General features: G+C 53.7%; 1 protein-coding gene across 5 annotated transcripts; it reads right to left on the bottom strand.

The window, feature by feature from the left end:
• Positions 1 to 253: 253 nt before the first annotated feature.
• CD19 (CD19 molecule) lies at positions 254 to 6,102 on the bottom strand. 5 transcript variants are annotated; one of them, XM_038539964.1, is made up of 15 exons: positions 5,951 to 6,102; positions 5,460 to 5,714; positions 4,922 to 5,125; positions 4,498 to 4,812; positions 3,368 to 3,475; positions 3,078 to 3,126; positions 2,721 to 2,809; positions 2,167 to 2,280; positions 1,913 to 2,017; positions 1,756 to 1,824; positions 1,592 to 1,651; positions 1,439 to 1,495; positions 812 to 904; positions 609 to 710; positions 254 to 454 (listed from the first exon to the last, which is right to left on the bottom strand). In XM_038539964.1, the coding sequence occupies exons 1-14, from the start codon at positions 6,036 to 6,038 to the stop codon at positions 619 to 621; spliced, it is 1,698 nt and encodes a 565-aa protein (XP_038395892.1). In that variant the 5' UTR covers positions 6,039 to 6,102; the 3' UTR covers positions 254 to 454; positions 609 to 618. The 5 variants fall into 5 exon arrangements, 4 of the variants coding, with proteins under 4 accessions (XP_038395892.1, XP_038395893.1, XP_038395894.1 ...); XM_038539965.1 differs by having other exon boundaries at positions 4,498 to 4,791; XM_038539966.1 differs by lacking the exon at positions 5,460 to 5,714 and having other exon boundaries at positions 5,951 to 6,078.
• Between the last annotated feature and the right edge of the window lie 5,057 nt (positions 6,103 to 11,159).

The following is an 11,159-nucleotide window of genomic DNA, read 5'->3' as shown; positions in this document are numbered from 1 at the left end:
TGCCAGTGATGACCACCCTTCCTGGACAGCTTCCTCTTCCTTGGGCACCCACCACCACTGGATAAGCAATCACCCAACAACTGGATGGTGGCAATGGCAGGCAAATGAGGGAGATGGGAGCAGGCCAAGCCACAGGAGGAAAAAGGCCCCTCTGTACCCAGGATGCAGCTCTTCCTCCTCTGCTGGATTCAAGTGGGGGATGGGAGTACTCACCTTCCCTTCCCCTCCCATACACAGCATTTATGTCATAGGATTGGAAAAAGTCATTGAGTTTATTGGAGGAGTGCAAGGGGAGCCCAAGATTCATTGGTTTACACATATGCGCGCACACACATACACACACACAGATACACATATCCAAGGCAATGCTGCTCCAGATGTTGATGCTGTCTGCTTAGGGTCCCAGATTTCAGGATCAGGTACAGATCTCAGGAGGAGCTTAAGGAGGCCCAGGCTAGGTAGAAGACATGGTGATGGGGAGGTTCCAGAAGCCCGCCCCCTGAACACCAGGCTTGGGAACCCCTTCCCCCTTCCCTCCCTGAAAACCACTTCCACTCCTACCATCTTCCTCTTTCTCCCCCTTCCTTAGAGGACTGTTCCCAGCTCACCTGAAGGGAATCATCTCGTGCTCCAGGTGCTCATGCGACCCCCTCCTCCCCACGCTGGTTCTGGCCCATTGGGATTATCCATGTTCTCATAGGAGTCTGCATCTGGTTAGGACCAGGAAAGATAAGATGCATCTAGAGCCAGAAGTAGGCTGGGAGGGGGTGAGCCTCAGAGGACAACAGGGGACAGCAGCAGAGGCACCCACCTTCCTCGTGACTGGGACCAGGCTGCGCCCGAACAGAGCGGAGCTGGGGGGCTGCATACAGGATCCCTCTCATATCCTCGTAGGACTGGGAGCCTGCTTGGGCAGGAGAGGTGAAGGCCTAGAGCCACGCTGGGCTTGGAGAAGGGAAGTGCAGCCTAAGATACAGAGGGAATCTAAGGAGCAGAGGGAGGCGGAAGGCCTGGCCGTACTAGGAAGGGGTGGTTAGGGTCAGCATCACATTCAGGACCCTTGTTAACAGTTTGGTCAGATGTGGGTTGGATTATGATCATTGTCAAGAACAGAACTGGCACAAGTCAAAGTCAGAGCCATGAAGAGGTTGTAGAGACAGCTAGAGTCAAAGCTGTGGTTTGCATGGGGGCCGGGGTGATGGGCAAGTCAAAATCCAGGCGGGAATCCCACTAGGATCTGAGTAGATGTTCATAAGTTAGGGTTGGGGTAAATACTGGGATCAGGATTAGGGTTGAGGTTAGTGTTAGAATCCATCCAAAGCCAGAATTACACCTGGGGTTAGAGTCAAGGTCAAGGTTGAGGCTGAGCCTGGAGTCAGAGCTGAGGCCAGGTCAACCCAATCTGTGCAAGGCAGGGACGGTTCCTAGCATTTCTCACCAAGAGAGGTTGCCTCCTTGCTGGGGTCCCAGACTGACCCACGGGGGCTCAGGAAGTCTAGAGAAGGGAGATGGAAGTTATTCCTCCTGGTCTCCAGGTCACACATATACTCCCCTACACACCCCACATTAATGTGACACTCCTCACACACACCTACTGTCCTGGTGACTGGCTGGGCCAGCTCTTCATCCTCATTCTCGTAAGACTCAGCAGCTGCAGAAAGAAGAGAACTCCAGAGATCACTCCTGCCCTGTAGGGGCTCCACAGCCAACTGGGTCCTCCCAAGCCTCTGAGGCCCCACAAGGACCCCAAATTACCGCTGGAGAAGGAGTCTTCATCCTCAGGACCCAAGGCCTCATCCTCAGGATTCTCATAGCCGCTGCCATCTGGTAGTGGAGAAGGAGGGGGGTCCAGCGTGGGCTCACAGTCCATGGCTAAGAAGGTGGGGGAGCCGTGGGGGGGGCGCGGTCTTACCCTGGGAGAGTTGGTCTTGCCCACGGTTGGAGTCATTCTCGTAAAACTCGGAGCCCTCCTCACTGTCTGGCTCTTCATAGGCCTCCCCTTCCTCTTCTTCTGGGCCTGGGGTTTAGGGACGCGAATAGGAACTGAGTCACGGCCCTCCCACCCCCCGCCTCCAGGCGCCGCCAGTCCAGCATTCCTGCCACAGAGCCTCAGGGGAGGACCCCCCCGCCCCCCCCCCCCCCCCCCCCCCCCCGTCCCCCAAGCACCTGCCGGCGGCGGGCTCCGAGACCCCGCGGCTCCAGCCTCCGGGACGTCGCTGCGCGGGCTTCCGTAAGACTGGACGGCGGCCCCGAAGCCTGCAGCCCACCTCAGGGCGCGTCCTGGAGGAAGGAGCGTGGTAGCGAGGGAGAAGGGATGCCGCGGGTCGAGGCTAAGGGTCTGCGAGGCTGTGCAGGGGACGGGAAGGTCCCGGGGCGGCGGGGGCGGGGCGGCCAGGTGCGCCTCCCGGGCCGGAGCCGAGGGGCGGGACCCACAGCCGAGGGCGTGGCCTCAGTCTCAGGAGGTGTGGCTCTCGGAACTAGACTGCAGGTCCCGCGACCTGGGGGCGGGGCCAGCGCCGGGGGCGGGGCCACGGGCTTTGGGGGCGGGCCCTGGCGTTGGGGGCGGGGCTCGAGTCTGGGCGGGACTCCGCGCCCCGGGGTGCGCTCTTTTTTTCTGAAGGCGGAGCTCTGAGCTCGGGGAGGCTGGGCGCCCCGGGATTGGAGTGACGGAAAAGGGGTGGGGTTCAGCTCGGAGTCAGTGACCTGGCGGTGCCTCCTACCCGTGCCAGAGGTGGGCGTGGGAAGGGAGAGCACGTTGCCGTACTGATTCTGGGCCCCGCTTCCCGGGGGAGGCGTCACTTTGAAGAACCTGGAGGAGGACCGGGAGTTGCACTGTGAGGTCTGGCCCTCAGCGCCTAAGATGTAGTCACGTGTATTTGCTCCTCTGTTCTGCCGCGGCTTACAGAGGGGTCTGGGATGACTTCAAGGAGGTCTTCACAGAGGAGGTAGCTTTGGAACTTGGGCAGTATTTCAGGGGTAGAGGTGGGGAATAACACGATGAGCGGAGGACACAGTAAGTGCAAAGCATTGAGCCAAAGTGCAGGGATGAAAGACGGCAGGGGCGCTCGTGTCATTACCGTCTGGTGGGATCGGTCATTCGCTTTCTTTTCCTCCTGAGGATCAGGGCTGGTGGGAGTGAGGGGGCGTGATCAGAAGAGGCAGGGGGAGGTCACTTGGGTCAATGGAGGGGAGGGGACTTCAAAGTAAGTTGGAGGGCGGTTAGAGGAGTGGGAAGCAGGACTGGAGATCTGTGGGGGAGGTATGGAAAGAGAAAAGGTGGCTATCGGACTGGCTGGTGTGAGCTGTCCTGGGCGGTCCTGGGGAAGATGGGGTATGTTGGGCAGACAGGCTGGAGGACATGACTCACCTCTTCGAAGATGAAGAAAGCTCACCAGGGAACCCAGGCAGAAGATCAGATAAAGTAATGGCACAGCAGGGACTTTCCAGCCACCAGTCTCCAGCAGCCAGTACCTTACTGTGAGGGAGAAGCAGCTATGAGAAGGGACCCCAGGCTGGCATGCTGCTCCCCAGCCTCAAGACCTCAAAGGGGCATAAGTCTGGGGACATGGACAAGACACAACCCCCAAATCACAAGCTACCAGGGGGGCTCGCCTCCCTCCCTCTGAGGTCCGGGACCATGCCCCAGAGCCTGACCTGAGGCCTAGGGCAGTATCTACAGAAAAAAAACATTACTATAGTTAGACTATGTTGGGATTCAGGAGAGCATGAAGATCAGCTTCCTGCTGCAGTTAAGGACAGTCATGTTCAAAGTGAAGGACAGAGTCACATTCACAAAGTTAGAGGTAGGAAGCAGCAATGTACTGGGGTGAAGTGTAGAGTGAAAGTTGAGGTTGAGTTTGAGAACTGTGGTTACGGTTAGCATGGGAGGATTATATCAAGGGAGTAAGAAGGGGCAGAGCACTGTGACCAGTTTGATGGGTGGGTGAGGAAAAGGAAGGATACCCAGGTTCCTGGCTTTGGCCCATGGGCAGGTGGTAGTGTCCTTCACTGACACACAGACACCCACAAGACTTGGGGAAGATATTGAGTATGACTTTGTATATTTTGAACCTTCAGGGGCATCAAATGACAGGAAATGGCTGGGGGTGAGGTGTATGGAGCCTGGAATCAAGTCACTAAGGCGTGGAGGCCTAAGGAGTCATGGGAGTAAAGGAGGTCAAACAGGAAGAGTGTGTAAACAAGAATGAGAGAGCACTGATGGAACAGGATGAGGCCTCAGAGGTCCAACAGTGAGGGGGGAGGAGGAGAAGGAAGACCCTACCAAAGCAGTTGGGAAGAAGTAACCAGTGATAGGAGACCCAGAAAAGTAGTGATTTGGAAACAAGGGAGGGCAGAGGTAGCGTCAGTGGTCAGGATAGAAGCTGGGGTTTGGGATGAGTCTGGTACTAGCTCCCAGGTAGGGGCGCCAAGGTTGACTGGCTCCCAGTTCTTCCCAGGAGCCCCACACAGATGCCCCACCATTGGGAGAAGCTCTACCTGACTGGGCAATGACCTTCAGCTGCATCTCGACGGTCCTGTTGCCATGGTAACAACGATAGGTACCAGCATCTCGAACTGTGGCCTGGGGCAGCAACAGAACAGCCCCTCCGCTGAGGGTGCCCAGGACCCACATCTCTCTGCCTGGGGCATCCTCCCTCAGGTCTAAGCTCAGCAAGGAGATGTTATGCTTCTTGGGGCGCACGTGGGTCCAGGAGATGGGGCCTCTGGCCACGAAGGCAGGGGGCACCTCACAGGGCAGCCAGAATGTGGAGCCAGGGGCCACGATGAGGTCTGGGGCAGGGAGAGCCAAGGCTAGGAAAATGTGATCCTTGGGGTCTCCTCCCTGCAAACCCTCCAATTCCCAATCACCATCCCCTCATCCCTGAAACCCTCCCTTCCCGGCATCTCCGCAGCACCTTACCTTGGTTGAGGCTCTGGTTCAGAGTGCCCCGGGGCAGGGCACATTCAGGGTCTGTCTCCCAGATCTCAGGGTGGTCTTTTTCCCACACGTACAGCTGGGAGCTTGTGGGGTAACGAGAAGAGGGCTTGGGGCCCTCTGAGGGTCGGTTCCCCAGGCCACAGCCTGAGTCATTTAGGGCTGAAGCATTCCACCGGAAGAGCTCCCCTGGGAAGAGACCCAGAACCAGATACAGACACATCCAGGAAAGGCAGAGAGATACAGAGACCCAGAAAACCAAAGACAGATGGAGACAAAGACCCAGAGAGAGAGATAAGAACGACAACTCAGAGAGAGGAGAGAGTGAAAGATGGAACAGCTCAGTGTTGAAGTCACAAAGCCACAGGAGTTTTGAGGAGCCACCTGGAACCAGCGGCAGGCATGCTCGATCCTCAGCCCCTCCAGCCCCTCCTCCCAAATCTGTTTTAGCTGCTGAAGGCCTCCATCCGAGCTGGGCCTCCCTCTTCTCGTCCGCCCCTCCCTGCCCCAGCCCAGACCTCACCACTGCCTTCCACGCTGACTGTCCAGCCGGACTGCCAGGCCTGCTCGGAAGGGGGCCCCGGCTGGCACAAGTAGAAGCCCCCCATCTGGTCAGAGACGTTGAAGACGAACAGCTGGATGCCCAGAGACCCCTTCCGGACGCCCAGGCCTTGTGACCAGAGGCCCAGCTCTGACTGAGCCCCCTGAAACCAGGCCTGCTGCTCAAGGGGACCATCTGAGGGAACTTTGAGGCATGGCAGCTCAGCTTTGCCTCCCTCTGAGGAGAAAGAAAGAGGGAGAGGAACCCTTCGCCCCCTTCATTCCTCACACTGGATTATTACCCAGCACCCCCCACCAGCTGGGAGTGTGTGAGCTCTCAGAGTCCCAACTCCTCCCTGAATTTTGCAAATAACAAAATGAAGGCCCAGAGAGGGTGGGTTCCTTGGCCGAGGGCACCCAGCGGAAGCCAAGTTTCCACCCCCAACTCTTTCCATCTGTACCCTTTGGACATACCTTTAGCCTCCACCTGCAGTGTTTCCTGGGGCCTGACTCCCTCGGGTGTAAGGAAGAGGAGGAAGAAGAGGAGGAGAGGAGGTGGCATGGCGGCCAGACTCCCCGGGGCACCCAGCTTGGCCGCGCAGGGGATGCTGGGGCAGGCGGGGGCCTGGGGGGCACTGAACCATGAGCGTCTGTGGGGGCGGGCGAGCGGGCAGTCCCCCAGGGAGGAAGGGGTGGTCACACCTCCAGTCCCCTTCTCCATGCACCCCTCTAGACCCACAAAACTTGTCTTCTCCCTGCCACGCTTTTATTTTCATCCCGATACTTAACCACCGTGTGAAATGATCTTGTTTGTGTGTCTACTTGTTCACTTTCTGTTCCTCCCACTAGAATGTAAGCCCCTTGAGGCAGAGCCTTGGTCTTGTTCAACACTGTATGCTCGGTGCTCTGGGACGGTGCTTGGGGCATAGCAGGGGGCCCAATAAATATTTGTTGAATTGAGTGGCTCCACTTTTGGGGGCTCTCTCCTCCCCTTCCCTTCTTTAACCCCAGGCTTTAAACCCATTTCTCTTCACACACACACATACACCCCATTCATTTTTTCGACTGACATTTCTTGGGCCTCCTTCCCACTCGGTAAAACCAGCCTGTCACACATCCTTTGAGATCTGGAAGACTTGACTGAATGCTCTGTGCCTGGGCAGCCCGGGTGGCTCGGTGGTTTAGCACTACCTTCGGCCCAGAGTGTGATCCTGGAGACCCAGGGTCGAGTCCCACGTTGGGCTCCCCGCATGGAGCCTGCTTTTCCCTCTGACTATGTCTCTGCCTCTTTCTCTGTGTCTCTCATGAATAAATAAATAAAATCTTAAAAAAAAAAAAAAAAAAAAAAAAAGAATACTCTGTGCCTACCACTTGGCTAAGTTTCTTCATCTCTCTAAGCTCTGGTTTCTTTCTCTGTAAACTGGGGATAATAATAGCGCTAGCAAAATCTCATTTGGGGGGCACTGGGTGGCTCAGTGGTTGAGCTCAGTCTGCCTTCAGCCCAAGGCAGGATCCAGGATCCTGGGGTCCCAGGATCGAGTTCCGCATCAGGCTCCCCTTGAGGAGCCTGCTTCTCCCTCTGCCTATGTCTGTGTCTCTCAAGAATAAATAACTAAAATATTTTTTTTTAAATCTTGTTTGTGAACAGTTTTTAAAAAGATTTTACTTAATTATCCATGAGAAACACAGACAGAGAGGCAGAGGAAGAAGCAGGCTCCATGCAAGGAGCCCGATATGGGACTCAACCCCAGGACTCCAGGATCACACCCTGAACCAAAGGCAGGCGCTCAACCACTGAGCCACCCAGGCGTCCCTTGTTTGTGGACATTAAACAGGGTGGTGTACCTATGGCATTTGTCCCCAGGGCCCAGTACATAGTAGGCCCTCAGTTACTGAGAGACAGCATCAGTCAATGGCCAAGAGCACAAGCCAGGCTGCCCCTGGAGCTCCTGCACAGCAAACCCAAGACATGCCTGGTGACAAATGCCCCTTAGTCTCCCACTTCTTCCCCCAAGAAGCCCCTGCTTTGGTGATGGAAGGAACCCACTTAGAAATGGGGAAATTGAGGCCCCCAAAGGGCAAAGTGTTGCCTGAGATCACACGAGAACTGGTGGTATAGTGACGCCTGGGTGGCTGAGCAGTTGAGCGCTGAGCGTCTGCCTTGACTCAAGGTGATTCCGGATCTGGGGATCAAGTCCTGTATCAGGCTCCCCACAGGGAGCCTGCCTCTCTCTCTGCCTGTGCCTCTGCCTCTCTGTGTCTCTCATAACTAAATAAAATCTTAAAAAAAAAAAAAAGAGCTAGTGGTGCACTAGAACTCCAGGGTCCCAACTCTGAAATCTGTGCTCTGCCACCCCACCCCCCCACCCCCACCCCCGCCAACGTCTGTCTCTTCGTCTCCCTCCTCCTCTGGCTCTCTCTGCACTTCTTTCACTCTGCAGTCACTCGGAAAGGGGCCAGGCACCCAGGAGATCTGCTCTCTCAGTTGCTGGTTCCCAGGACCGGGGCTTGCTGGGCTGCAGCTTCCTGTTTGCTTCAGGCAAACCCCAGGGGACCCTCCAGCTGTCAGGGCCCCCACTTCCTTTTGGTCGGGTTGGGGTGGCCCAGAGGGGGAGAGTGGGGCATTGGAGAATGAGAAGATGAGGTAGCAGGACCCCGTTTGCCTTCCGTCCAACAAAATCTGTCCAGTTCTCTTCATTAGCTTTCCAGCCGCCTCATGGGCAGTTTCCTGATGAGCACACATCATCCCCCTGCTCAGAACAAGAATGGCTGTTTCTCTGCCTAAAATACACACTCCAAGCCATGGCCTCCAAAGGCCTGAGGCTCCCCCAGCTGCAGTTCCCACCTCCACCCTCCGCTGCTCAGGGCAGCCATCACTCCAAATAAAGCCTTCGCACTTCCTTGCTGCTCTTCCTCCTGGATGTACCCTCGGCTCTTCAGTCTTCAGGGTCTCAGCTTCACTGGCTCCTTTTCATCCCTCAGGCCTCCATTCAAATGTTACTTCCTCACAGAGGTCTTCCCTAACACCCCCTCCCACCTACTTTTTGATTTCACACCCCACTTTTATTTCTTTCCCAGCATTTGCCTGGTTCCCAAATATGCTTGTTTCTTTGTTCATCCCTCATTTGCTTCCTGTGGCAGAACGTTTGCTCTTTCACAACAGGGATCTTTCCTGTCTCGCTCTCCAGCATCTAGTAGGTGCTCAATTAAGTATCTGTTCCGCCAGAGCATGAGAGTCCCTCAAGGGAAACCAGGCCAGAGGGGGAGCTTTCATGCTGTACCACCCAACCCCAATCATAGGAAGCCCAGTAAATTACAGACCCAACAGAAAAGCCCTCCAGGGAAACAGTCACCAGTTACAGGCCCTGGGTGGGTTGATGTAGGTTGGAAAGATGTAGGTTGGGTCTCCTACAAGAAAAGATGTAGGAAAAGGAAGGATGGATGTAGGTTGGGTCTCCTACAAGAAATAGACCACCCCTACAACTCAGCCAATAAGAAACTATCATCGCCCTGAACTCCTGCTTTTCCCCAGTGGACTTTCTTCCAAACAACCCCTCCTGACTTCTTTTTCCTTCTCCCTAAAATAACATTCCTCTCCTTTGTTTGTTGGGCTAGCCTATGGTTTTTGGTGTGCTTGCCTCTTCTGAGTTGCAAGTCTCTGCTCTTCCCAAATAAACTCAGTTTTTTTTTTTTAATTTTTATTTATTTATGATAGTCACAGAGAGAGAGAGAGAGAGAGAGAGAGGCAGAGACACAGGCAGAGGGAGAAGCAGGCTCCATGCACCGGGAGCCCGACGTGGGATTCGATCCCGGGTCTCCAGGATTGCGCCCTGGGCCAAAGGCAGGCGCTAAACCGCTGTGCCACCCAGGGATCCCTAAACTCAGTTTTCGCTGGTAGAGTACCTTTTATTTTTAACATCCACAAAAGGAAGGAAATTAGGAAGAGCAAAAGAAAACTTTCTCTTCACTTCCCTCTCATGCACTCAGTTGCCAAGGCTAGCACAGTTTTCATCCTAAATATTTCTAGGATCAACTTCCTCCTCTTATTGGACTCTTCCCTTCCAATCAGAACCACATCAACAGCCTCTTTTGTTGTGGGCTGTCTTCTGCCTCTTTTGCTTTTACCTATACTCCACACAGAAAGAACTTCCTTGGTATTAGTCAAGTGTGTCTCCTGCTCAACAGCCTTCAGAGGCTCCCAGGGTCTCAGGATAAACTCCAAGCCTAATAGTTGACTGGAGCTGTTATCATCTTCATTTCACCTTTTCAAGAAACTCTGCCTCACACACAGGGAATCTTAGGGCAGTCAGCCACTATGGGCAGTAAGCTGCTGGGGATTTATAAACTGGAGTTAACCTAGCTAGATTTCTTTTTAAGTTTACTTATTTTAGTAATCTCTACATCCAACATGAGGCTTGAACTCACAACCTGACCAGGAGATCAAGGGTCACTTGCTCCTCATGCTGAGCCAGCCTGGCACCCCTAATCTGGCCAGATTTGCATTTTCTAAAACTCTCACTGGCTGGCTGCAATGTGGAGGGGGAGAGTAGAGAGAGGCCAGAGAGATCACTAAGCAAAGTGTTCATTCTTCATTCATTTATTTATTCATCAAATGTTTATTTTATTTTCTTTAAAGATTTTATTTATTAATTCATGAGAGACACAGAGAGAGAGAGAGGCAGAGAGACACAGGCAGAAGCAGGCCTCATGCAGGGAGCCCGACTTGGGACTCAATCCCCGGGGCATCTAGGATCACACCCTGGGCTGAAGGCAGCACTAAACCGCTGAGCCACCTGGCTGCCTCCCAAATGTTTATTTACTATGTTTTGGTTGTTTGTTTTTAAAGATTTATTTATTTATTTATTTATTTATTTATTTATTTATTCATGAGAAACACAGAGAGAGGCAGAGACACAGGCAGAGGGAAAAGTGGGCTCCTGCAGGGATCCTCAATCCCGGAATTCCAGGATCACACCCTGAGCCAAATGCAGATGTTCAACAGCTAAGCCATCCAGGTGTGTTCCCCCCCCCACACCCCCCGCCCACCTTTTTTTTGTAATCAGGCCCTGTGCTAGGTGCTGGGGAAATAGCAGGAGACAAGACACTTCATAGAGTTTTGATTCAAGTTTTGGGGACTTGGAAGGGCAAAGAGTGACAGGTAATAAGCAAGTTAATCAGTAAACAATTTCAAATGGTGAGAAGTTATCTAATGATGGATCGGTGATACAGGTAGCTCCTTGAGACAGGATGGTCAGGGAAGGCCTCATGAAGAATGTGACTTCTGAGGTGGGGAAAAGTTTAGTATTCAAGTAAGGTCATGTTTAGTTTTGTTAGGAACTGTTTTTTAGAAGTTTGCTTGTTTATTTAAGTAATCTCTACACCCAATGTGGGGCTAAAACTCGGTACCCCAAGATCAAGAGTCACATGCTCTTGATCAGTCAGGCACCTCCAGAGTGGCTATACCGTTTACATTTACCACCAGGAATATAAGAGAAATCCAGTTTTTCCACATACCCACCAGCATTTGGTATTATCACTCTTTTTTTAAATTTTAGCCATCCTGGTAGGTTTGTACTGATAACTCCTTGTGGTTTTAATCTGCATTTCCCTAATGGCTGATGACTGCGAAAGTCTTTTCTTGCGCATATTTGCCATCCGTGACATCAGTGAAAGGTCTATTCCT

The sequence above is a fragment of the Canis lupus genome, chromosome 6 (assembly GCF_011100685.1).
Source record: "Canis lupus familiaris isolate Mischka breed German Shepherd chromosome 6, alternate assembly UU_Cfam_GSD_1.0, whole genome shotgun sequence".
Classification (NCBI taxonomy): domain Eukaryota; kingdom Metazoa; phylum Chordata; class Mammalia; order Carnivora; family Canidae; genus Canis; species Canis lupus.
Note: the sequence above shows the minus strand (reverse complement) of the source record. Positions and strands in the feature narration are given on the sequence as shown.